General features: G+C 40.0%; 1 protein-coding gene across 1 annotated transcript in view; it reads left to right on the top strand.

Annotated features, from left to right (window-relative positions):
* CLIC5 (chloride intracellular channel 5) overlaps positions 1-24,230 on the top strand; it is a 135,929-nt gene that overhangs the window by 69,758 nt on the left and 41,941 nt on the right. Inside the window, exon 4 of the mRNA XM_044000908.1 lies at positions 9,487-9,593. Coding sequence (XP_043856843.1) covers positions 9,487-9,593 — 107 coding nt within the window. The remainder of the gene's footprint in view (positions 1-9,486; positions 9,594-24,230) is intronic.

Here is a 24,230-nt window from a genome sequence, read left to right as displayed (position 1 = left end):
AAATTCTACCTCAGACATTTATTAACTGAGCAATTCATTTAACTCTACCTCAGTTGCATCATCTGTAAAATAACACTGGACTCGGGGAGGGAAGGCAACTAGGTGACACAGTGGATAAAGCACTGGCCTTGGATTCAGGAGGACTTAATCCAGCCTCAGACACTTGACACTTAACTAGCTGTGTGACCCTGGGCAAGTCACTTAACCCTCATTGCCCACCAAAAAAAAAAGTAAAAAAAAAAACAAAAAACAAAAACACTGGACTCAGTCCAACAAATGTCAAACTCTAAGCTCATCAATTAGGAAACTAACCATATGATCCATGAGGCAGTTAACTATTGACTTCAATGGATAATAAGGTATAAATCTTAGATCATATATTTGAAATATATACTCTTTGAGCCAGAAGGGTCCTTAGATATCCCTCATTTAACAGTGAGTCCTTATGATATAGTGGGAAGAGTTCTGACCTTAAATTAGGACTTCAGGTTCCAACTCTGACACTGATACCCTATGTGAACTTGGACAACTCATTTAGCTTCTCTGGAAGACTCAGTTTCTTCATCTATAAAATGCCTACACTATTTCAGGGAGTCATTTTTAAGGATCAAATGAAATGTGAAAATATATTAAGAGCTTTGAAGAAAGACAGCATTGCATAGAGGTTAGAGAATTAGACTCAGTAAGGAAGACCTGGGTTCAGATTTGGCCTAGCTACATTAATCTTCATAAGCTACCCCAACCTATCATTGCCCCCAAGAATCTCTCACAATTGCAAGTTGCAGCACAACTTCTTACTGGCATTGGTAGAGGGAGTTTCCTCACTAAGGAGTTCCCTTTGCCAGTGAAATCACAGATCTCCTTCTCTGCTACCTTCTGCACCCCCATCAGAGTATTCCATAAATAAAGAAAATGACTGCTGTCAGAACATAATGGATTAGTCTAATGAATAAGAAGACTACTGAAGGGCACAGGTTAGCCAAAGATTATAGAACAGAATGCCAAAGAGGAAAGAAAAAGTCACAGAAAAGGGCACCTGGAGTCCAGGAAATTTCACCACCCTCGCAGTTTCACTTGCTTCACTACTATATAATCAGAGGTGCACTAGTATAGTTTAACAAGTTCGCTAAAAATGTATACTATATATACAAAACTTTTAAGTTTAATATGCATTATTAAAGGGCAGCTAGGTGGTGCAGTGGATAGAGTCCTAGGCCTGAAGTGCGGAAGACTCATTCTCCTGTGTTCAAACCTGGCCTCAGGCACTTAGTAACTGTGTGATCCTGGACAAGTCAGTCAACCCTGTTTGCCCCAGTCCCTCATTTGTAAAATGAGTTAGAGAAGAAAATGGTAAACCACTATAGTTTATCTTTGCCCAAAAAGGGGTCAGAAGAGTCACACATGACTGAAATGACTGAACATCAACAAAATGCATTATTAACATTTTCCCCATCACCTTCTTATCAACAAAACAAATCAAGTGCTGATTTATATCATTAGTTGATTCCCAAGGCCTAAATGCTTACACTGGAAATTTAATAATTAATAACCAACTCTTTTGAATCGGTTCAAGTTGCATACAACATGTGCTTGGGTATAGTAGAAAGAAGACTGGATTTAGGGTCAGGGGTAAATTTTTGGTTCTGCAATGAAAATGCCTCCCTTTTCTAGCCTTGTTTTCTTCATCTCTAAAATGATGGGGTTAACCTAGAAAATCTCTAAGGTCTCTTCTGGTTCTGGTTCTTAATCCTATTAAACCTCATTTTCTTGCTGAAGATATTTATAATGGGGGGAAATGGGGTATGGGTTGGGTTAGGGGTTGGGGTTCTTGGGAATTCCTCTTTAAAGAATTACACCCTCTTGCACGCAAAAAGTAGTTAGAATAAGGTGGTAGTGTATTTAGGAGCAAGGGAAGGGAAGGGTGGGGGGAGGGAAACCATGAAAGAAATCCTTGGACTTCTCATGGGGAGATAGGCACAAAGCACATGGCTCAGAGGTACCAAATTTCGAACAGGAGACTGGAGGGTACTTTTATAGAGGACTGATGGGGGTGGACCATCTGACTGTGGAAAGTTCCTTTAGTGAGGAAGGACCATCCCCCACTGGTGGTAGCTGGGGGAATTGGGTGAGGAGTGGAGGACCATTCCCCACTGGTAGTAACTAGAGGAATTGGGTGAGGGGTGGCTATAGACCTCTCTTCAGGACACAAAGGCTGCAGCCACACCCAAATTTATCTCCCCAGGGTAAGGGAGACCAGGAAGAAGGGTAGGAATCCGAAGCTAGCTCAGTCCGATTTGGTTCAGCTTATCTTTCTAGGCATTATCTGTCCTCTGGTTTAGTTTCTCAAGGAGAAGATTCCTTGATGTGCCCCAGAGAACTTCTGGGGTGCTCCGCACCCCATTACATTCCCCACTACCTTTCCTAGTGCACAAGGTAACTTACTATGTGAGTTGAATCTTCTTCCCTCCTCTTCCTCCTTCCCTTCCTCATGTGCTTTTTTGGTGGGGTGGTGGTGCTGAGAGTTTAATGTACAGGGCCTGGACAATAAGCAAGTTTTGTGTTGAGTTCTATTAAGACAAGTAGGATGGTCAGCCTCTCCCAGCCCCAGTTTAGTACCAGAGAGAAATGCTGTGTTCCCTCCAGCAGCCACAAGTAAAACCATCTGGGTCTCAGTGATTTTGATCCCTCAGGGTGCTCTGTTTCTGAGTTCTTGTCTTCATTCTTCATTCTTCACTTCAAGATCTATTGTTTAGGGCTTTGGAGGACACCAGAATTCAACCATTGTGGATAAAAAGAGGGCTAGCCTGGCCTTTGGTTAGCCATACAGATGACCACAATAAAGAAATATATGGGAACCTGCACAGGGTATGCTGGTAAATATTTAATAACTGTCTGTATGTCCCCCTAAAATGTACATATGAAACACTTTTAAGTTTAATAAGCTTTACTAACATGTTAACTCTCACTTTCTCGTGTCTAGATGATCAACAAAACAATAAATCAATCCCTGGGCCTAGAATCAGAAAGATATGTGTCCACATATGGCCTCAGACACACTGAGCTGTGTGACCTTGGGCAAGTAACTTTGTTTTCCCCATCTGTGAAATGGGGATAATAATAACACCTATCTCCCAGGGTTGTTGTGAGGCTCAAATGAGACAATAATAGTAAACAATCAGTATAGTATCTGGAACATAATAAGAGATATATAAATATATTAGCTATCATTATGATTAATTTCCTACTTGTAAATGCTCACACTGAAAATTTAACAATTGGTTCTTTTGAGCTAGGTTCAGCTGGCTCCAGCATAATCCTAGGCTTGCATGTATCTACAAAGTATCCCAGGACCCACTATCATATATCAATCAACCAATTAAGAAACATTTATTAAATACTTACAATTATGCCAGACACTGTTCTTACTTGTCCTTGTTATGTTTCATCAGTCAGGACAACACACACACACACACACACACACACACACACACACAGAGGAAGGATCCCCTGTGCAATGAAGCCTTTTACAAAGTTCACTAATCTAGCAGGCAAGTGAAAGTGCCTGTGTGTGTGTGTATGTTTGTGTGTGTGTATGTGTATGTGTGTTGGATAATGTATAAACATATCTGTCTATGCTTAGGGTCTCCTGGAGAGGGGTAAGCTGCTTTGTAGTTACATCACACTCATGATTAAAACTCATAGCTGACTTGACCCTCACTCATTTATGTTCTAATTATGCCATATAATACATTAAGGATACATGAATTTTAGAGTGGAGAGAAAAGACATAAACAGAAAAGCCAGAAAGCAGCATGGTACAGTGAAAAGATTTTACTTTGGATTGGATGCTAAAGAATTGGGGTTAGAGTCTCAGCTGCCATTTTTAGCTGTGTGACCTTGGGCAAGTCATTAACCTCCCCAGACCTCAGTTCCTTCATTTGTAAATTAGAGGATTGAACCAGATGGATTCTAAAGTTCTTTCTAATTTTATGACCCCATGCTCTCTTGAAGTACTTTTAAACCTCAGATTTTTAATCCTAAAACATAGCACACCCAGTACCTCCAACAGTGTGGCCACTATTCCTGCACATGGACACATCTGTTGGCACTCAGCACCACCAAAGCATTCCTGTCTGCTGTAGTACCTACCCATTCAGTCACTAAAAGACTGATGTCAGGCTCTATGATGTGGATTCTGTTGCACATATGGTCTCTCAGCTCACAGAGGTCATCCATTCATCAATGACTCTATCTTCCTCTTCCAGTATGACTGGTTGGCAAGACTGTAAGACCCCCAAAACTACCATTCTGGATGCGTCCAGCAATCTTAGAAAGACCATAGATTTAGAGCTGGCAGGAACCTCATACATCTAGTCCTAGCATCTTCCTCATTTTAGAGATGAGAATCCTGAATCCCAGATTGACCAAGTGACTTGATCTAGGTCAGCATGGGTAACAAGTGATAGAGTGGGATTTGAGTCTAAATTATGTAACTCCAAATTGAGTATTCTTTCCACCATACCATTTGCTCTCCCCATAGCATGGGATATCCTGAATTGGTCTTTAGTATAGGTTACAAATTTTTCTTCATATCTACCTTGTACTAAATATGTGTGTCCTAAAATCATGTCCTTAGTAAGAGAACAATGAAAAGGATGAAAATCAAGAAAGCAGGTGATAATAAAAAATAAATGAGACCTCTTCATTTGAATAAAAAATCTCTTAAAATTTCATAATAAATATTTTATTCAGAATTTTCTTTTTTTTCATTTTATATTTTTTTCTTAAATCTTATTTTTAGGGCTATATTGTAAATTCAAAGGAAACTCTAGATCTAGACCAGCACAGTAAGCTAACCAATCTAATGGTCCTTCAGCTGACATAAGAGGGGAAATTTTTTAATATGATAAGCATGAAAGTCACTCCAAGATGTAGCATTGGGAACCCCTATAAATCACAGTTGTCTGGGAATTTCCTTTCCGGCTAGTTCTTTATATGAATTCAATGTTCCTTTCCTTTGGTAAGGAGGTCGGGAGAAAACTGTCTTTTTCTTGTACGTTTGGGAGAGGGGTCCAGTTGTGGCAACCTTCTGGCTGTGCATGTATTTTCAGAACAGGTGGTCTTTGGGGGTAATCTCCAATTAATTGAAATTTGTTAAGTGTTCCTCTCTGTATGTAACATGCAATTTCTGGTTTCTATGCCTTTCTCCATGCTATCCCCCATAAGTGTAATGTTCTCTCTCCTCACCTCCACCTCTTATAATTCTTAGTTCCTTTCAAGGCTCACTTCAACTACCTACAGGAATTCTTTTCTTACTTCCATGATTGCTAGTCCTCTCCAGATTTCCACACCCTCCCCCACACTCACAATTATTTTGTATATTTTGCAATTTTCTTATCTGTTTACAATTTATGTTGCCAGATTAAGAGTTGGTGACTCCAATTTCCCAGGAAAAGTTTTTTAAAAAAACCTTTAAAATATCAATTCACATTGATCAAAAAGTATCTATTGATCATTGTGCTAGATACTGTGGAAGAATACATAGGTGAATAGTTGCTTTAAGGAGTTTACAATCCAGTCAATTAAATAGAAGATAAACCAAATACCTATGAAAAGAAACAATAACAACAATTGGAGAGGATCACAAGAAGTATAATGGATAATTTTGATTACATGTAATTAAAATGTTTCTGCACAACAAAACCAGTGAAGCCAAAATTAGAAGGAAAGCAGGATGGTGGGAAATAATTTTTACAGCAAGTTTCTCTGATAAAGGCCTTATTTTTCAAATATATGGGGAATTTGGTCAAATATATTGGAGAACTTATAAAAATAAAAGCCATTCTCCAATTGATAAATGGTTAAAAGATATGGAACAGGCAGTTTTAAAGAAGAAATCTAACCTATCAATAGTCAAATGGAAAAAATGCTCTAAATCACTATTGATTAGAGAAATGTAAATTCAAATTGCTCTGAGGTACCACTTCTTTCCTATCAAACTGGCTAACATGAAAGAAAAGGATAATGACAAATGCTGGAGGGGATGTGGTAAAATAGGGACAATAATGCACTGTTGGTGGAGTTGGGAATTGGTCCAAGCATTTGGGAGAATTATTTGGAATTATGCCCAAAGGGCTATAAAACTGCATATACTCCTTGATCCAGTAATACTACCATTAGGTCTGCATCCCAAAGAGATCAAAGGAAAAGGATCTGTACGTACAAAAATGTTTATAGCAACTCTTTTTGTGGAAGCAAAGAATTAGAAATTGAGGAGATACCCATCAAGTTGTGGTATATGAATGTAATAAAATACTATTGTGCTTTGAGAAAGGACAAGGAGGATGGTTTCAGAAAAACCTGGGAAGACCTATATGAAATGATGTAGAGTGAAGTGAGCAGATCCAAGAGGTCATTGTACACAGTGACAACGATGTTAATCATCAGCTATGAAAGACTTAGCTAACCTGATTAATATGATGATCTAAGATAGTTCCAAAGGACTCATGATAAAAAAAATGCTATCTACCTCCAGAGAGTGAATCTATAAACCCTGAATACAAGTTGAAGTATAATTTTTTTTCATTTTCTTTATTTTCCTTGCTTTTTAGTAATATGACTAATATGGAAATATGTTTTGCATAATTTCACCCATAGAATTGATTTCATATTTCTTGCCTTCTCAATGAGTGGGGGAGGGGCCAAAGGAAGGTAAATAATTTAGAACTCAAAATTTAAATAAAAAATATTTAAAATAAATAATACATTTAAATAAAATTGCAAAGTGAGAAAATACTAATAATAGCTCACATTTATGTTGTGCTTACTATGTAATAGGTATCATGCTTTAAAATTATCTCATTCTATCCTCAAGACAACCCTGGGAGATAGGGGCTATTATCCTTATTTTACAAATGAAGAAACTGAGGCAAACAGGTGAAGTGACTTGGCCAGGGTCACACAGCTAATAAGTGTCTGAAGCAGGATTCAGATTAAGGTATCCTGACTTCACATACAGTGCTCTAACCAATAGAATGTATAGAAGACAAACTGAGAAGTGAGCTGCAACACATACAGAACCCAGGATATCTAACACTCAGCTGTCCAGTCCCCTACCCCACCCCCAAGCTGAAAACACCTTTTACTGAATCCAGCTGGTCATATTGCTCAAAATACCTGAGACCAAGGACATATGAATGGCCTCCTCTATGGTTCTGGCCCTTCCCTCATTGTAGGACTTCATTTTAAATCCCACCATAGGGATGCATAAGCAAAACTTGGGAGATAGAGAGGGTGATTTCAACAAATATATACCAAGTTTCCCATAAAATCAAGTATCTGTATGTACTAACAACCACAATAGTAGTAGTACCAATACTCTATTAAAGTCCTATACTAATACTTCAGTAGTTCATGGAGGTAATCCTGGATTCTTAAAGACCATGACCCTGGAGCAAGTGTTCTAATGAAGTATACTGAGGTGGAAAGCTTTCAGTATGGGTCAGGTGAGACACTGTGTCAATCATCAGTCCATCAGCCAGTCAACAAGCACATATGAAGTGCCCTTTGTTTTTTTCTGTCGCTATTTAGTCCTTTTCAGGCTTGTCTGACTCTTCACCACCCCATTTGGGGTTTTCTTGGCAAAGATACTGGAGTGGTTTGCCATTTAATTCTGCAGCTAATTTTACAGATGAGAAAACTGAAGCAAACAGGGTTAAGTGACTTGCCCAGGGTCACATAGCTAGGAAGTGTCTGAGGTGAGACATGAACCCAGGTCCTCCTAACTTCAGTGCCAATGCTCTATCCACTTTGCCACCTAGCTGCCTACAAGGGTTGCAGTTATATAAGTGGAGTTAAAGAGGTGTATCAGTGAAAGGGTGAACATAGAAATGATAACACCTGACAATAGATTGGTTATGTGGGGTGAGTGAGAATGAGGAGTCAAGGATGATTTTGAAGTTGTGGACCTATGAAACTGGGGGATGGTGGTACTTTTGAAGGTGGTAAGGGAGTTCAGAAGAGAGGAGAGTTTGACGGGTGAGATAGGGAGAAGATAATGGGTTCTGTTCTCAACATATTGAGTTTGAAATTTTTATAGTTCATGATGTCCGAGGGGCATATGGTAATATAAATCTGGAGGTAAAGAGAAAGTTAGGACAGGATGAGTAGATCTGAAAATTCTCTTGGACAATAAATGATAGGTGAATCCATGGGAACTGATGAGATCATCAAATGATACAATATAAAAGAAGAGAACAGGCTAGACCCTTGAGAGAGACCTGTGCTTAATGAGCATGACCTGGAGGAAGATACAAGAAAGGATACTAAGGAGAGGTCAGACAGGGAGGAAGAAAACTTGGAGAGGACAATACCATGAAAACCCAGAGAGCAGAGAGTAGCTGGGAGAGGATGGCAATTGATTGCTTCAGAGGCTGCAGAGAAGTCAATAAGGATAAGTACTGAGAAAAGCCCATTGAGTTTGGGAGTTAAGAGACCACTGGTAACTTTGGGAACAGTACTCTAAGTTGAATGATGAGATTAGAAGAATGAGAGAAGAGGAAATGGAGGCATCAAGTGAAGGAAGCTTAATCACTAAAGGAGTTTAGTAACTTAAGGAGGAAAGATAGAGGGCAATAAGTAGAAGAAAAGGCAGCTAGGATAGAGCACCAGGCCTGGATTCAAGAAAGACTCATCTTCCTGAGTTCAAATCTGGCCTTAGACATGTACTAATTGTGTGACCCTGGGCAAGCCATTTAACCCTGTTTCCCTATCAAGGCTCCACATAGAGGGCTTTGCCGTGGCAAGTAGATCTATAGGTCTTCATGAGAGACAGGGGTGAAGATGAAGGAGAGAAATCTCTGAATGATGTGAGATAAGAAGCGGAGACGTCATTAGCCAATGGCCTCATTTTTTTTCAGGGAAGTATTGAGGCACAGCCTCCATCTTAGGAGGCAGGGAAAATAGACACGGAGGAAGGCTGGAGGAGGAGAGATGGAAAGGTTTATCATCCAAGAGCTAGCCCCTTCTCTTCCTTGGGCCTCAGTTTCTCCTCTCCAAAATCAGGTCATTGGACTACATGGTCTCTAAATTTTCTTCCAGCTCTGACATGCTGTGCTGTCTTTCAACATTTTGTTTTCTAAATCCCCTCTAGTTTTGATACCCCAGGTTTCTAAGAAACGACTCTAGTAGGCTACTTGATAAGTATTTCCCCTGTCATCAGCTCCTACGTGGGTCACAGACCATAAGTGCAGATACCAGTTTGACCACAATTCGATGTTTTGCCCTAAACAAATCTCTTTGTCCTTCCCTTTCTTAGCTGTGGCTAGCCCACCACCTCATCTACTACAAGTGCAGGTTGGGAAAAGAAAAACAATTTTAAAGCAATCTACTGGCCCTAAATGCTGAATAACATCGATGCCAATAATTATGCATCTCCTTCCTTTCATCAGAAACAATGATTTATGGCCTCATCCTCTTCCATTCCAGGTACCCCAAACTGGCTGCTAAACACAGAGAATCCAACACAGCTGGGATTGACATCTTCTCCAAGTTCTCTGCATACATTAAGAACACAAAGCAGCAAGCCAATGCCAGTGAGTAATACACAGATGCAGGACCCTGGTGTCTTGCATGCATCACATCATCTTTGCTGGTTTTGCTCATCACCATTTATGAAATCTACGGCCAATTCTTGGTTGGTATTGATGCCTCCTCTTTGCTTTGGCACAGATGAGGAAGTTGTTAGTGAAACCCTGCCAGGGATACTTCAACATCTTTTTTGGGGGGGAGGGGGGGCAATGGGGGTTAAATGACTTGCCCAGGGTCATACAGCTAATAGGTGTCGAGTATCTGAGGCCAGATTTGAACTCAGGACCTCCTGAATCCACGGCTGGTGCTTTATCCACTGTACCACCAGGCTGAGCTTGAAAGAGGGATGTAGTTTGGTTCCTGTGTGTTCATTGTTGCATAGTATAATTAACACAGTGCTAAGGGTTCTCAGGTTCTGATGTAGCTAAATCAGAAAAGCTTGCTTATGTGTCAGAGAGTATAGTTTGAGGAAGCCCATTTTGCTTTCTTTATGGTCTCTTACTTTCAGGATAATAGTTTATATCCAGAAGAGGCCTTAGAGGTTATCTAGTCCAGAGTTTTCAAAAATTTTTAGAACTCTTTTATAAACTATTGAGTAGCCCAAAGAGTTTTTATTTATGTGTATCAATCAATATTTTTTAAATTAGTAAGTATTTATCAAATATTTATTAAATGAATTGGCAAATTCACTTTCAAACAATAGTAATCCCATTACATGTTAAAACAACATATTTTTATGAAAAATAACTATACTTTCTAAGACAAAACAATGGTGATAAGAGTGGCATTGTTTTATATTTTAGAAAATGTATTTTTTAAATTGTTTTTATACCATTAGTGAAAAAGGCAACCCAGTTGTTATGGGTTCAATCATAAGATTTGAAAGTTATTCCACATTGAGTATTTCAGCACCACTTTGGTTTGATGCCAAATATTCATCCCAAAGATGTTTGACGATTATTAGTGCTGATACCAGACCAATACAAGCAAAATATCAAGTCTAACCATGTCTATAGATTCAATAATTTATAAAGCTTTATAAAAATACAGATGTACAGATGAGATATTAACCCAATCTTCATCCTTGTATCTTAAATCTTTAATCCACAGGTCATGTGGCCTCTACAGAACTCTACTGTACACTCATAAGAGAATCAGAGTGCAAATAGTACATAATTTCTTAGTATTATTACATTAGTTTTGATCTTACTGATCCCTTGAAAGGGTCTTAGAGAATCTCCAGGGGTACTAGGACAACACTTTTTTGGGGAAGCAATTGAAGTTAAGTGATTTTCTCAGGGTTACATAGCTACTAAGTGTCTGAGGTAGAATTTGAGTCAGGTGCTCCTGACTTCAGGGTCGGTGTTCTGTCCACTGTGCTGCCTAGGTGTCCCAGACCAAACTTTTTTAAGAACTTCTATTATAGGGGGCAGCTAGGTGGCCCAGTAGATAAAACACTGGCCCTGGATTCAGGAGGACCTGAGTTCAAATCCAGCCCAGACGCTTGACACTTATTAGCTGTGTGACCCTGGACAAGTCACTTAATCCTCATTGCCCCACAAAAAACAACAAAACAAAACAAAAAAGAACTGCTATTATAGTCCAACTCCATTTTCCATTTACTTTCTTCATTTTATAGGTGAGGGAGTTGATTACAGGGGTATATTTGATTAACAACTGACCAGAATAAGACAAAAAATGTAAGCACCTACAGTTTTAAGTTTAATCTGCATTATTACATTCTGTTCATCACTTTCTTAAATTTAGACAATCAACAAAACAGTAAGTCAAGCCCTGATTTTGTGGCCTTTGCTGATTTCTGAGGTATAAATGTTCACACTGAAAATTTAACAATTAGGCTTTTGAGAGCCTATACAAGCTGGCTCCAGTGCACTCCTGGACTTGAAGCCCAGAATGGTTATGGTTGGCTGAAGATGGCGCAAGGTAGTGAGAATGGCTGGCCTGGGATGTGAGCCCAGGCCTTCTACCTCCAAACACATTATACCAATGCTGCCATGCATTCAGAGTTTCTTGGAAAGGTTGATAAACCATTGGTGACGTGAGAGGTGAGGGCAGAAAAAAAAATGTCATGCTAAGACCCTTGTTTTCTTCTCTCAGCTCCATTGCTAGTGGAATGGCTAGAGACCTCCTTGGCACAGTGGAGAAAGATTCATCTTCCTGAGCTCAAATCTGACTTCAGACACTTTCTAGCTGTGTGACTCTGGGGATGTCACTGAACCCTCTGTGCCTCAGTTTCCTCCTCTGTAAAATGAGATGCAGAGTTAAATAGCAAACCACTCCAGTAGCTTTGGAAAAGGGGTCATGAAGAGTTGGACACAACCAAAACAACTCAATAAGATACACATCCTTTGCCTCTCTAGATCTGAATTTAATATCTGTCTGTACCATCTGGAAGATGGTTGCTGACCAACCATCCCCCTGACTCTGTCACTTAGTAGTTTGCGACCTTAGAGGAAATCTTTCCTCCCTATGAAGCCTAATTCCTTCATCTGTAAAATGAACCTGTTGAATTAGATCATCTCTGAGGTCCCTTCCATCTATAAGAAGTCTACAGGGATCATTTTTATTTCCATTCCTGGTTAGAGTTTCCTTCCCTCATTTCCTCCCAGTGCATTTATTTTGTAATCCCATCCTGTCCCCAGGGAAACACCCAATGGGAGAGCATTTTGGCACAATCAATCCATTTGCAAATATTTACTGACTGCCTTTATGTGTAAAGCATTGTGTCATATTCAAGGAAGTACATGACACTGTCCCTTAAGGAGGTCATAGTGTAATGAGAGAATGGTAACCTGTATCCACAAGAAGATAATTAAGTATCAATGAATGGTATAGACATCAAGTGCTATTCGAGTGCAGGATACAACCTTAGGCTGGATTGGACAGGAAAGGCTTACTAGATTTGGGAATACTGGGGACTGGTCCCTGATGCTAGGATTTAGATGATTACAGAGCAGTGATATGCCAGAGCCAACTTGTACTAACTCAAGAGGGGCAATTGTTGGGGCAGCTAGGTGTCGCAGTTGATGGAGTATGGGCCCTGGAGTCAAGAGGACCTGAGTTCGAATCCAGATTCAGACACTTGACAGTACTGGCTGCGTGACCCTGGGCAAGTGATTTAACCTTTAACTCCATTGCCTTGCAAAAATTGTGTGTGTGTGTGTGTGTGTGTGTGTGTGTGTGTGTGTGTGAGAGAGAGAGAGAGAGAGGGGGGGGGAGGGAGGGAGGGAGGAGAAGAAGGGGAGGAAGAGGAAGAGGAGGAAGAGGAAGAGAAGAGAGCTAATTGTTAAATTTGTATCTTGGAAATCTTCAAACACTGTAAATCGGGGCTTGATTTGTTGTTCCATTGATTGTCCAGACTTGAGAAATTGGAGAAAATGTTAATAATATTAAACTTATATGTATACATACATACATGTATATACGTTCTATATATGATGTGTATAGATGCATACATTATATGTGCATTTACATGTATGCATGCATATACATATATGAGAACCATTTGTTAAACATTTATAAGCACACCCCTGAGGGACCTGAAGAGTATAGGAGGCAGGGAAATCTGCATTAGGTCAGGCATAGAGATAGGAATGGACAAGGTAGGGGATAGTGAATCTACCTGTCTGGCTGGAATTAAAAGGGTTTTCAGGAGAGTTGTGGAAAATAATGCATAACTTAAAAAAAAAATTACTGTTGTTCAGTCATTTCAGTCATGTCTGACTCTTCCTGATCCCATTTGGAGGTTTCTTGGCAAAGATACTGGAATGGCTTGGCATTTCCTTCTCCAGCTCATTTTATAGTGAAAGAAACTGTGGTGGCAAACAGATTGAAGTGTCTTTCCAGGGCTCACACAGATAGTAAGTGTCTGAGGCAAGATTCAAACTCGGGTCTTCTGGACTCTAAATCTGGCCCTCCATCTATCCACTGTCCAGCTGTCCAATGCCACTAGACAATCAGCACCTGAATGGCTATCAGAGAATTGGTACAGATAATAGATGTCATAGGTATTTGGAGGGTTTGGGGCAGAGAAAGCTGATCCTAGAAGACTGAACGAGGGAGAACTTTGGCCTGAGTCCTGAAGGATTTAGATTCAGGTAGACACATAGGAAGGCAATGGGGGTGAGAGTGTGAAGAAAGCCCCAAAAGTGAGAACAGTCTAGTAGGGAGGGGGTAAAAGGGAGGGATGCAAAGGCAGGTGTAAACTGGTTTGGACAAAACAAAGAGAGTGTTTTAGAAAGTGGGAAGTAGGAGATAAGATTGGAAAGATAAGGGGGAGAGAGGGAGCTAGATTTGAATACCAGGTGTTGGAATTCCAGACCTCTAGGCTAGGGAGAGCCTTTTGTGTAATGCCCCACTTCTACCATCTAGTGAGACCTATGACCTCCTCAGGAGAATTTCTTTAAATAATTAAAGGAAATGCTCAATTATACTTAGAAATTATTTTAAAAATTAAAGTTTATATTTTCCCCATCTAAGTCCATGGACCCTCAGAGGTTGTTGATTGCAGGTTAAGAACCCTTGCTTTAGGCCTTAGGGAGTCATTAAAGGTTTTGGGGCAGAGAATTGTCTCATCAAGGTGGTATTTTCTTTTTTTTTTCCTTTTTCTTTCTTTCTTTCTTTCTTTCTTTTCTTTTTTTTTTTTTTTTTTTTTTGGTGTGGCATTTGGGGTTAAGTGATTTGCCTAGGATCACACAGCTAGTAAGTGTAAAGTGTCTGAGGCCGGATTTGAACTTGGATCCTCCTGAATCCAGGGCCGGTGCTCTATCCACTGTACCACCTAGCTGCCCCAAGGTGGTATTTTCAGAAGATTAGATCCAGACATGTTTTGTGGATTTAGCAATGTGGTAGAGTGAAAACAATCCTGGTCATGGAGTCAGAAGACCTGGATGGGAGTCCCAGATTTGCTATTAACTACGTGACCCTGAACATGACTTCTTCACTTCATTTATAAAATGAACTAACAATCCCACTTTTCAGATTTGTTGTGACGAACTTCCTCCTCCAGGAGATTAAGGCAAACAGAGGTCATGTGATTTGCTCAGGGGCACATAGCTAATAAGTGCCAGAGGCTGGATTTGAATTCAGGTCTTCCAGACTCCAGGCCCAGGTCTCTATCCACTGAGGCACCTAATTGCTCTCCCTGGGTCTGTCTCATCTCTGTCGTGTTTTACTCAGCTCTAGAGTGGAAAGGGGACCTACAGGTCCATCTACACCCACGAGTCATTATGCAGATGAAAAGGATAGAAATAAACATTTACTTAGCACCTGCTATATACCAGACACTGTACAATATTATCTCATTTGATCCTCACAACCTTGTGAGATAGGTGCAATTATTAAACCCCATTTCCAGTTAAACTATAATACAATTAACACAGTAATAAATAATACAGTATTATTAAACCCCATTTTACATCTGTAGGAAAATGAGACAGGTATAAAATAACTTGCCCAGGGTCACACAGATAGCCAGTCACAAAGGCGGGATGGCCTACTCTAGTGCCTGAGTCATAGTAGGTGCTTAATAAATGCTTATTCATTGATAGATAAATGTTCTCTAATGTTTCTTCCAACCCTGACATTCCATAATTCTGTAATACCATCCTTCATTTCCCTGAAGAAGGTGTGTGTGGGAGGCTGGGGGCGGGGGGAGGGTGAGGTGGGTGAGGTGTTATCTTAATTATTTGTTAAGAGTTCCACAGCACCACAGAAATGAAAGGGCTGCTATCTGTGTTGTTGGAGGGAACATTCAAACTGATGAGACCAGAGAACCCCTTGCATGCTTGATTGGAGTTCCCTGGGTAGCTTTGGGCAAGTCACATCCCCTCTCTGGGCCTTCATGTCATCATCTGAAAAATGATGGGATTAGACAAGCTGATCTTCCATATCTGACAGGCTATGTTCTTTTTTTTTTTTTTTTTTTTTTAGTGAGGCAATTGGGGTCAAGTGACTTGCCTAGGGTCACACAGCTAGCAAGTGTCAAGTGTCTAAGGCCGGATTTGAACTCAGGTACTCCTGACTCCAGGGCCGGTGCTCCATCCACCTCGCCACCTAGCTGCCCCGACAGGCAATGTTCTAATAAAACAATTACATTTACATGACACTTTATGGTTAGGGACCTTCATATACTTTGTTACACTTGATGAGTCTTTATTATAAGCACTACAAACATTATATTATGTATCATTGTATTATATTATATGTTTTATATTATATGATGGATAAGATGTTATTTTCTTTTTGTTGTTTAGTCATTTAGCTGTGTCTGATTCTTTGTGACCCCATTTGAGATTTTCTTGGTAAACATAACAGAGTGGTTTGTCATTTCCTTCTCCAATGGATCCATTTTGTTAGGCAATTGGGGGTTAAGTGACTTGCCCTAGGGTCACACAGCCAGGAAGTATCTGAGGCTGGATTTGAACTTCGGTCTTCCTGACTCCAGATCCAGTGCAGTATCCATCAAGCCACCAGCTGCCTCCTGTTATTTTCTTTAGATACAAGGAAATTAAGACAGAGAGTCTAAGAACCTTGCTCAAAGTGACATGGCCGACAAAGTGGCAGTCACTCCTCTGCTCAAAGACTTTCAGCGACTCTTCGTCTCATGATGAGTTCAGTTTAAGCTTCTCTTGTTGGCATTGAAGACTATCCATATTCTAATATCAACTTCTCCTTCTTGGGTTCCCTATCACAATACTGCTACATTCTGCCCCTACTCGGGTGGATTCACTATTCAGTTCCTCTGACACACCCTGTTCTTTTGCCCTCTCTACCTCTACTCATGTTATTATCTCTATCGGCAATGTCCTCCTTTCTATCTCTGTTGTAATTCTAGCCAACCTTGGAGGCCTAGATCACATTCCACCTTCTTCATGATGCTTTCCCTTGATACCCCCAACTGAAGGCAGTATTGTAATGCTCATTGCACTTTCTTTGTGCCTACATTTATGATTTCCTGCTTTGTATTAATGTTATTTGTCTATTTGTCTTATTTTTTCCTGCTTCATTCCCTACTGGACTCTATAAGGCTATTTCTTTAATTCATTTAGTAAATACAAGTGATTTTAAGAATATAAGTTTAGCAGCAATGTGGAGTTTGAATTAGAGAGAGGAGAGATTGGAGGGGGAGCTAATTAGGAGGTTTTTGCAAAAGTCCAGGGGAAGGTATGAGAATAGAGACAAGAGATCTCTCACACCTGTGAGAGATGTGGAGGTAGAATCCATAAGACTTGCCAACTGATTATAGGCAAAGGAGTTGTTCTTGCTGCTGCTGCTGTTCCTTTGTTCTTAAAGAGGACCAATGACATCACAAGGGTGATGTCTTGATTTGTTGAGTGAACTAGATTTAAGTGAGGCAGAGCTGTGCAAAGTTGTCAGACTCACTTTCTTCTCCAGAGTTATTGAAGTCCATTGGTAAAACATAAATCAAGTAGACCGACAATGTCCTGAGGTGTAGTGAGTGACCTTGGCTTTTCTAAATTCAGGTCTTTCCCCTCCCAGATTGAGGCAGAGGAGTGAAGGAGAAGGGAAAGTCAAAAATGACTACAGGTTGGGAATCTGGCCTAACCTAACCTAACCTAACCTAACCTAAGCACATTTTATTCATCCTGGTATCTACCGCATTACTTGCCATAGTGTTTTGTAAAAAGTGCTTAATAAATGTTCGTTGTATGAATTTCTTATTATCCTTTTTCTCTTATCACCTGCTCTTTGTCTATAATATTTTGCTTTTAGCTATTTCAAGTCTAAATCCACTTACACTTAAAATATCTCATTGATCTATGTATTCCATCAAATGCCTTTTCAGCTGGGAATATATCTTTTTGCTTTTTGGAGCTGTTAACTTTTTATTCCTTCCTTTGAGAAATTTCATATACATGTGCATATGCTTACATATATGTATATGGTATTCCCCAAAGTCTAGGACTTTTAGGACACCCTATGTGTACATGTATGTGTGTATAAGTAAGTGAATGCTGGACTATTGCCATGAGCATCTAAATAAGAATTCTTCAGACTTCTGTTTTAAAGATTAATTCTGTGTATTTGGCTTCTAAGACACATTTCTGGTCATTTTTAACCTCTTTCCAGGGATACAATTGATTACTCTGCCCCCACCCCCACCCAATCCCACACATGCACACAGTGCCCTTCTCATTGTAGGAAGGAAGGATGCTATATATTCCTAAATAACTTGTTCCTTTCATATTTCTAAGACTTCTCCATTCACAAATTTGGGCTTTTCCCCTTCTCAGTTCATATCCATGATAATTCATCTTTCAATATTGATCTTATATCATTGAGACATCCACATTTTGCCCTTAAAAATCAACAACAGACAAAAAAGACTCCCATTTTTCTATGGTACTTTTGATTTCTTTGACTGGAGGGAAGGTTTTCAAGGACAGTTTATAATTTCCCTCTTCATATTCAGCCTTGTTTCTTATATTAGAATTACATCTAACTTCTCTCAAGAACACTGTAGATAGACATAGGCTCTGTTCTTCTACATGTTATGATTGTAATCACCTGGAACCTCTGTGGGTATTTAACCAAACTGTCTGCTCCTCTCACTCAGAATCTTCAGGGTAGCTGGTTACCACTCATTCAGTGGCTCAGCCCCCTGTTTCAGATTATGCCAAATTCTGAAATCAGTCTATAGGGTTTATGTGTGTCCACCAATCCAATCTCTTGTTTTGTTCCTCCACCTGTTAGTTATTCCCTTCCTTCCCTTTATGCTGTCAATCAACCTCTATTAAAAAGATCATTACTTTGGTAGCACTTTAACTGAATTAAACTAAAAAGGTAATAAAATTTTAAAAAATATTCTATTCTATTCAATCCCAGGGCCCCACATCCCTCTGACCTACCTAAGGTAGGAAAGTCCCCCTTTGGGTTTGTTATCTATTTCTTAAATAGCTATAGAATCCCCAGATGAGATCGAGGTCACAAGATTGTAGGATTTAGTATCTGGTCATAAATATCTTGACTCCCAGTAAAACTCGAGCTACGCTTGGAAAACTATCAGATAATCCATTAACCCATTGTCTGTGCTAATATTAGAATGCCTATGGAAAATTTCAGTACTACTCATGGGGTTGTAGCAGCATGGGTAAACAGGATACCAGGATGCTGACACCTGGGTTTATTATGTCCTCACGCTGCCTGCTCTCTGGTTGGGCAAAACGTTTTCTCCCAAATTCATCTGCTCCTTCCCGTACTTCAACCTCACTTTTCCCAAACTTCTATGCTTGAGATCAACACAGGTGTGGAGAGAAACTTTCTTGATGTTACCATGGCTTTCTATCTCTCCCCATGTCTCTCTTACCTTTAAAATAAAAATAATGTACTTTGTACCATATACAAAGAGACTTTTGGGGTAAGCTAGGTGGTGCAGTGGATAAAGCACTGGCCCTGGATTCAGGAGGACCTGAGTTCAAATCTGGACTCAGACACTTACTATCTGTGTGACCCTGGGCAAGTAACTTAACCCTCATTGCCCAGCAAAAATAAAAAAAGAGACTTTTATATTAAATGCAATTTATATGATCTTACTATGCTTCCCTGTTTCACTTATTTGTAGATACTTTGGAAAGTTTTATTGTTGCTTAAATGGTTATGACTATTTCTATTTAAAAAGTGAGTATCAGGAGTAGAACCTCCTATTATCTTATCATTCCTGTGGAAAAGTCAGATTTTACTTATAGTAAGCACCATTTCCAGGAACAAAATCCTCTTTAAGTGTGAGAAATGCTTATAAATCTTTTTTCCCCCTCCTGAACTTGAAGTTCATAAAGTCCTCAAATCTCAGAATTTAAGTTACTATAAGTATGTCCTTTGGATACATTACCATTAAATTATAATAATTAGGAGTTTCACCAAAGACTCTCGACTGGGAAGTTATTTCTTCTTTGACAAACAGCTCTTCCCAACATGTTTTTAAAAGAGGTTTTCCCATGTCTCTTCACTCTTGGAAATAGTAGAACTGTAGATTTAAAGAAGACCTCAAAGGTCATCTAGTCCAACCCTTCCCCCCCTTCATTTTGCAGATAAGGAAACTGAGACCCAGAGAGGTTAAGTGACTTGCCTATGGTCACACTGGTAGCAAGTGGCAAAGTCAGAATTTGAACCTAGTTCTCCTGATGCCAAATATAAATTATTTCAATTGTACCACTCTGCCTCTAATTTTTTTCTCTTTCCTTTTGCTTCACCTCCTGTAGCCCTTACTGAAGATAAAATCCACAAACTAATATTTCCTATGTTTCTCACCTATTTATCTTCCTCATCCTTTTCCTTCTCTTCCATCCTTCTCTAATTTATTATTTTCCTCCACCTTCCATTTTATTCCATATTCTTCTTTGCAGCAGATCAATGACACTCATTTTCCCCCTTGCCTGTTCCATCCAGTGTCAATCCAATGTAGACTCAACATATCCCAACTCCCATAGTTGTGTTCCTGCTGGAGGTGTGTGTGTGTGTGTGTGTGTTCTTTTTCTTCCAATTTCTATGTGGCTTATGTCCATACCAAGATCTCACTGCCCTCCTTTTCTGTATCTTAGCCTGCATGCACCACTACATCTCCTACTGTTCACATTCAGAAGACTTTATTGTCTTCTTCCTCTTCCTCATTTTGTGAGTAGCCATGTTAGCGTCTTCCTAACATGTACCATATATAAAGGAACATGTACATGTGCAAGGGAAGCCAATTTGGTTTACAATATCTCTATGATAGAGATGTTTATCCCCACTGGCCAGAAGAGGAAGCCAAAATTCAAGATTTGGGCAGGAATTTGCTCTCTACTCCCTCTCCCCAATACCTCACCTCCAAATCCACCAATGTTTATGCCCAGGGTTTTAAGGAAAGGCATGGACATGGGATGACGTGCTGTCATCATTCCTCTATTTGTTCTATGTGTAAGATATAAGGAAAATGGTGTTTGCCATTCTCCATTAGAGCTCTAATAATTAGAGCTATTTAGCATAAAGCAATGGAGCCCGGGTGATGATGGTTGTTGCTCAGACATTTTCAGTCCAGCTCTTTGTGACCCCATTTGGAGTTTTCTTGGCAAAGATACAGGAGTGGTTTGCCATTTCCTTCTCCAGGGTGATGGTACTTGTCTATAATCCTTGATACTGGGGAAGCTAAGGTTGGTGCATTACTTGAACTCATTAGCAGTAGTGTTAAAGTTGACTGGATGTGCACACTAAGTCTTGCTCCAATATGGTAAGCCCATAGCAGCAGGGGATCACTGGGCTATCTAAGGAGGAGTAAACTGGCCCAGGATGGAAAAAGAGCAGGTTAAAGCTTCCATGCTAATATGTATTGGGATTTAAAAAAATAAATTACTCAACCTTTCTGGGCCTCATTTTTTTTTCTCTGTAAACTGAAGGGCTTTGGACTAGATGACCTCTGAGGCCCTTTCCATTTTAAATCCATGATCTGATGATCTCTGAAGCTTCTCCCATTTCCAAGTTCCACGTTAGAAAGGGGATTCCGGCATGAGTTAGATAACCTCTGAGTAGATAAACCTTTTGACTCTAAAATTTCACAACTCTGGGATTACCTTACCCCATGCATGAGTTAAATTGTGAATAAAATGTAAAATTTTTGCATTTCCTCTGAGTCTTGCCTGTTGTTATTCAGTCATACCCAATTCTTGGTGACCCCGTGTAGAGTTTTCTTGGCAAAGATACTGGAGGAGTTTACCATTTCCTTCTTTAGCTCATTTTACAGATGAGGAAACTGAGGCAAATAGGGTTAAGGGATTTGCCCAGGGACACACAGAGGCTGAATTTGAACTCAGGAATAGCAGTATTCTTAAGGATAGGCCTGCCACTGCATCCACTGTGCCACCTATCTGCCTGAGTCTTGTCTAGTTTCCCCTAATTTCCGGCCTCTTTCTTCTTACTCCCACTTTGCTCTTTTATTAACCTCTTTGGCTTAAAATTTAAAAGGTTTGAAAGAATTAGAGCAAAGATACATATGTTTATTTCTGGAATTGTAGGACTCTCAGTTCTATCAAAGAATCAGAAAGTTTTATTTATTTATTTGTTCATTTATTTATTTTGCCTAGGGTTAGAGGTGGACAACAGTATTCCCAGTGTCTACTCTCCATTCCTACCCTGCCACCAAAGCTAATTCCCCTTGTGTAGAAAAGTATCCTTTATCCTTTTATGTCCTCCTCCCCAACCCCGTTGGTTTTGCTCTCCCTTGATGCCAGGAAATGCTTTCTCTTAAACAAATAGGAGTAATCAGGGTTCCCTCCTATCCCCTTCACTTACTGAAGTGGAAGAAGTTCCTAGGTTTGGAGTTTTGCATCCTGGCTGTGTCTCATGCCTGTGTTACCTTGGATAATTCCCTTTATTTCAACAAATGTCTATCAAGTGGTTAATATGCATTGTGTTGAGTACTAAAAAGGGATATGATAAAGGAAGGAAAGAAGGGAAGAAAAGAAGCCCTGCCTTCAAGGATCTTATATTCTATTGAGGGAGGGAGAAGGCAGTAACTTTCTCTCTCTGGACCTCACTTTCCTACTCTGTAAAATCAAGGGGCTGGTCTAAATGAGCAGAGTTGTATGATGGGATGAGCACTGAATTTAGATCTCTGTTTCCTACCTGAGTAACCTCGGACAAGTGACTTAACCTGTCTTGTCCTCAGTTTTCTTATCTGTAAAATGAGGGTCTTGGCAGCGTGGTCTAGTATGCTGGACTTGGAATAAGGAAGACCTGAATTTGAGTTTGAATCCTGCCTTAGACACATACAAGCTGCGTTACCCAAGTAGGTCACTTAACTGCTGTGTGCCTCAGTTTACTCATCTGTGAAATGAGGTAGTTGGCCTCTAAGAGCCCTTTGAACCCTCAAGCTAGGGTCCTATAACTTGACTATCTCTAAGGTTCTTTCCAGCTCAAGATCTATGAATTTCAAGGATGTTTTTTGGTTTCAAATCCTATGAACCTATGCATTCTGGGACTCTGTACAGCTTTCCATTTGACCAGAGCTCCTTTTGCTTTTTTCATCTCCATTTGTAGAGTTGTGTGCTGCCCTCTCCTGGCACTTGGAGAAATAGATGCTAGAGAGATCAAAGCTACAGTGTCTCTTAGATTGCTGGTCAGCCCCAGACCTTCAGGGACCCTCATACAGGGTCCAGCCTGGTCCTCTGTCAGACTCATTCCATACCCAAGGAAGGAGATTCAGAGCAGAGATGCAGCTTGCCTTCTCTTTCTAAGGTGGTGGAAGATACTTGGATGTTAGTTACCTCTAATTTCCAGCCTCTTTCTTCTTTCTCCACCCTTTCCTCTTTTATTAATTTATTGGCTTAAAATTTTTAAAAATGTTTGAAAGGATTAAGGCGCAAGGATATATGTGTTTATTTGTGGAATTTAGGACTCCCAGTTCCATCAAAGGATCAGTGCATTTGGTTGGGTTTTGGGGGTTTGTTTTTTTTTTTTGGTTTTTTGTTGTTGTTGTTGTTGTTGTTGTTTTTTAGTGAGGCAATTGGGGTTAAGTGACTTGCCCAAGGTCACACAGATAGTAAGTGTTAAGTGTCTGAGGCTGGATTTGAACTCAGGTACTCCTGACTCCAGGGCCGGTGCTCTATCCACTGTGCCACCTAGCTGCCCCCTTTTTTTTTTTCATTTTTTTTTTTAAATCATGAAAATAAGAAGGATGGAGAATCTGTCCCAGATCTCCAGGAAGTGGCAAGTGATGTAAAAAGAGAAAGTGCCTGTATTTATTATTCTAAGCCCCTTCAATTACAAGGCTCTCAATCCCTTCTACTCTTTCCCCTTCTCTCTTGCTTCCTCCCATTCCCCTCCCATAGGGATTAAGGAGGAAGGAATATCAGAACAGGGTGGCCAGGAAAGGAGCCATAGATTAGGAGGAGGCCAATTTAGGTTCTAGACACACCTCTTTCACTAACTTGCTGTGTGACCTTGGGTGAGTTGTTTAGCCTCTTCTGTCCCTTTGCCTCCCCACCTGTAAAATGAGGTGGTTAGACTGTGGTTGCTCAGTCATTTCAGCCATGTCTAACTCTTCTTGACCCCATTTGGGGTTTTCTTGGCAAGGATACCGGAGTAGTTTGCCATTTCTTTCTCCAGCTCATTTTACAGATGAGGAAACTGAGGCAAACAGAGTCAAATGACCTGCTCAGGCTCACACACCTATTAGGTGTCTGAGGCTGGATTCAAACTCCTAGCCTGGTGCTCTATCTACTGTGCCACCTAGCTGCCCATTGGACTGAATGGCCTTTTAAAATTCCTTCTAGCCATCGCATCATGGCTTGTGCAGTTTGAGAAGAGTCTTGCCATCTCTGGAGCTCAAAGATTTACTTTAGGAGATAGTGGGGAGGCGGCGGCTAGGTGGCACAGTGGGTAGAGCACCGGCCCTGGATTCAGGAGGACCTGAGTTCAAATTTGGCCTCCGACCCTTACCAAAATTAAATTCCCTCACCAAAATAAAAAAAAAAAAAACAGAAACAAAAACAAAAAACAAAAACAAAAACAAAACACAAGATATTTTAAAAAAAGGAAAAAAGAGAAAAAACGGAGATAGTGGGGTATTAAATGCTGCATATGTGCTAGAACTGAAATCAAGAGGCTTTAGATTCAAATTCTGATTCTGA

Source organism: Dromiciops gliroides, chromosome 4 (assembly GCF_019393635.1).
Source record: "Dromiciops gliroides isolate mDroGli1 chromosome 4, mDroGli1.pri, whole genome shotgun sequence".
NCBI classification, from domain to species: Eukaryota; Metazoa; Chordata; class Mammalia; order Microbiotheria; family Microbiotheriidae; genus Dromiciops; species Dromiciops gliroides.
Note: the sequence above shows the minus strand (reverse complement) of the source record. Positions and strands in the feature narration are given on the sequence as shown.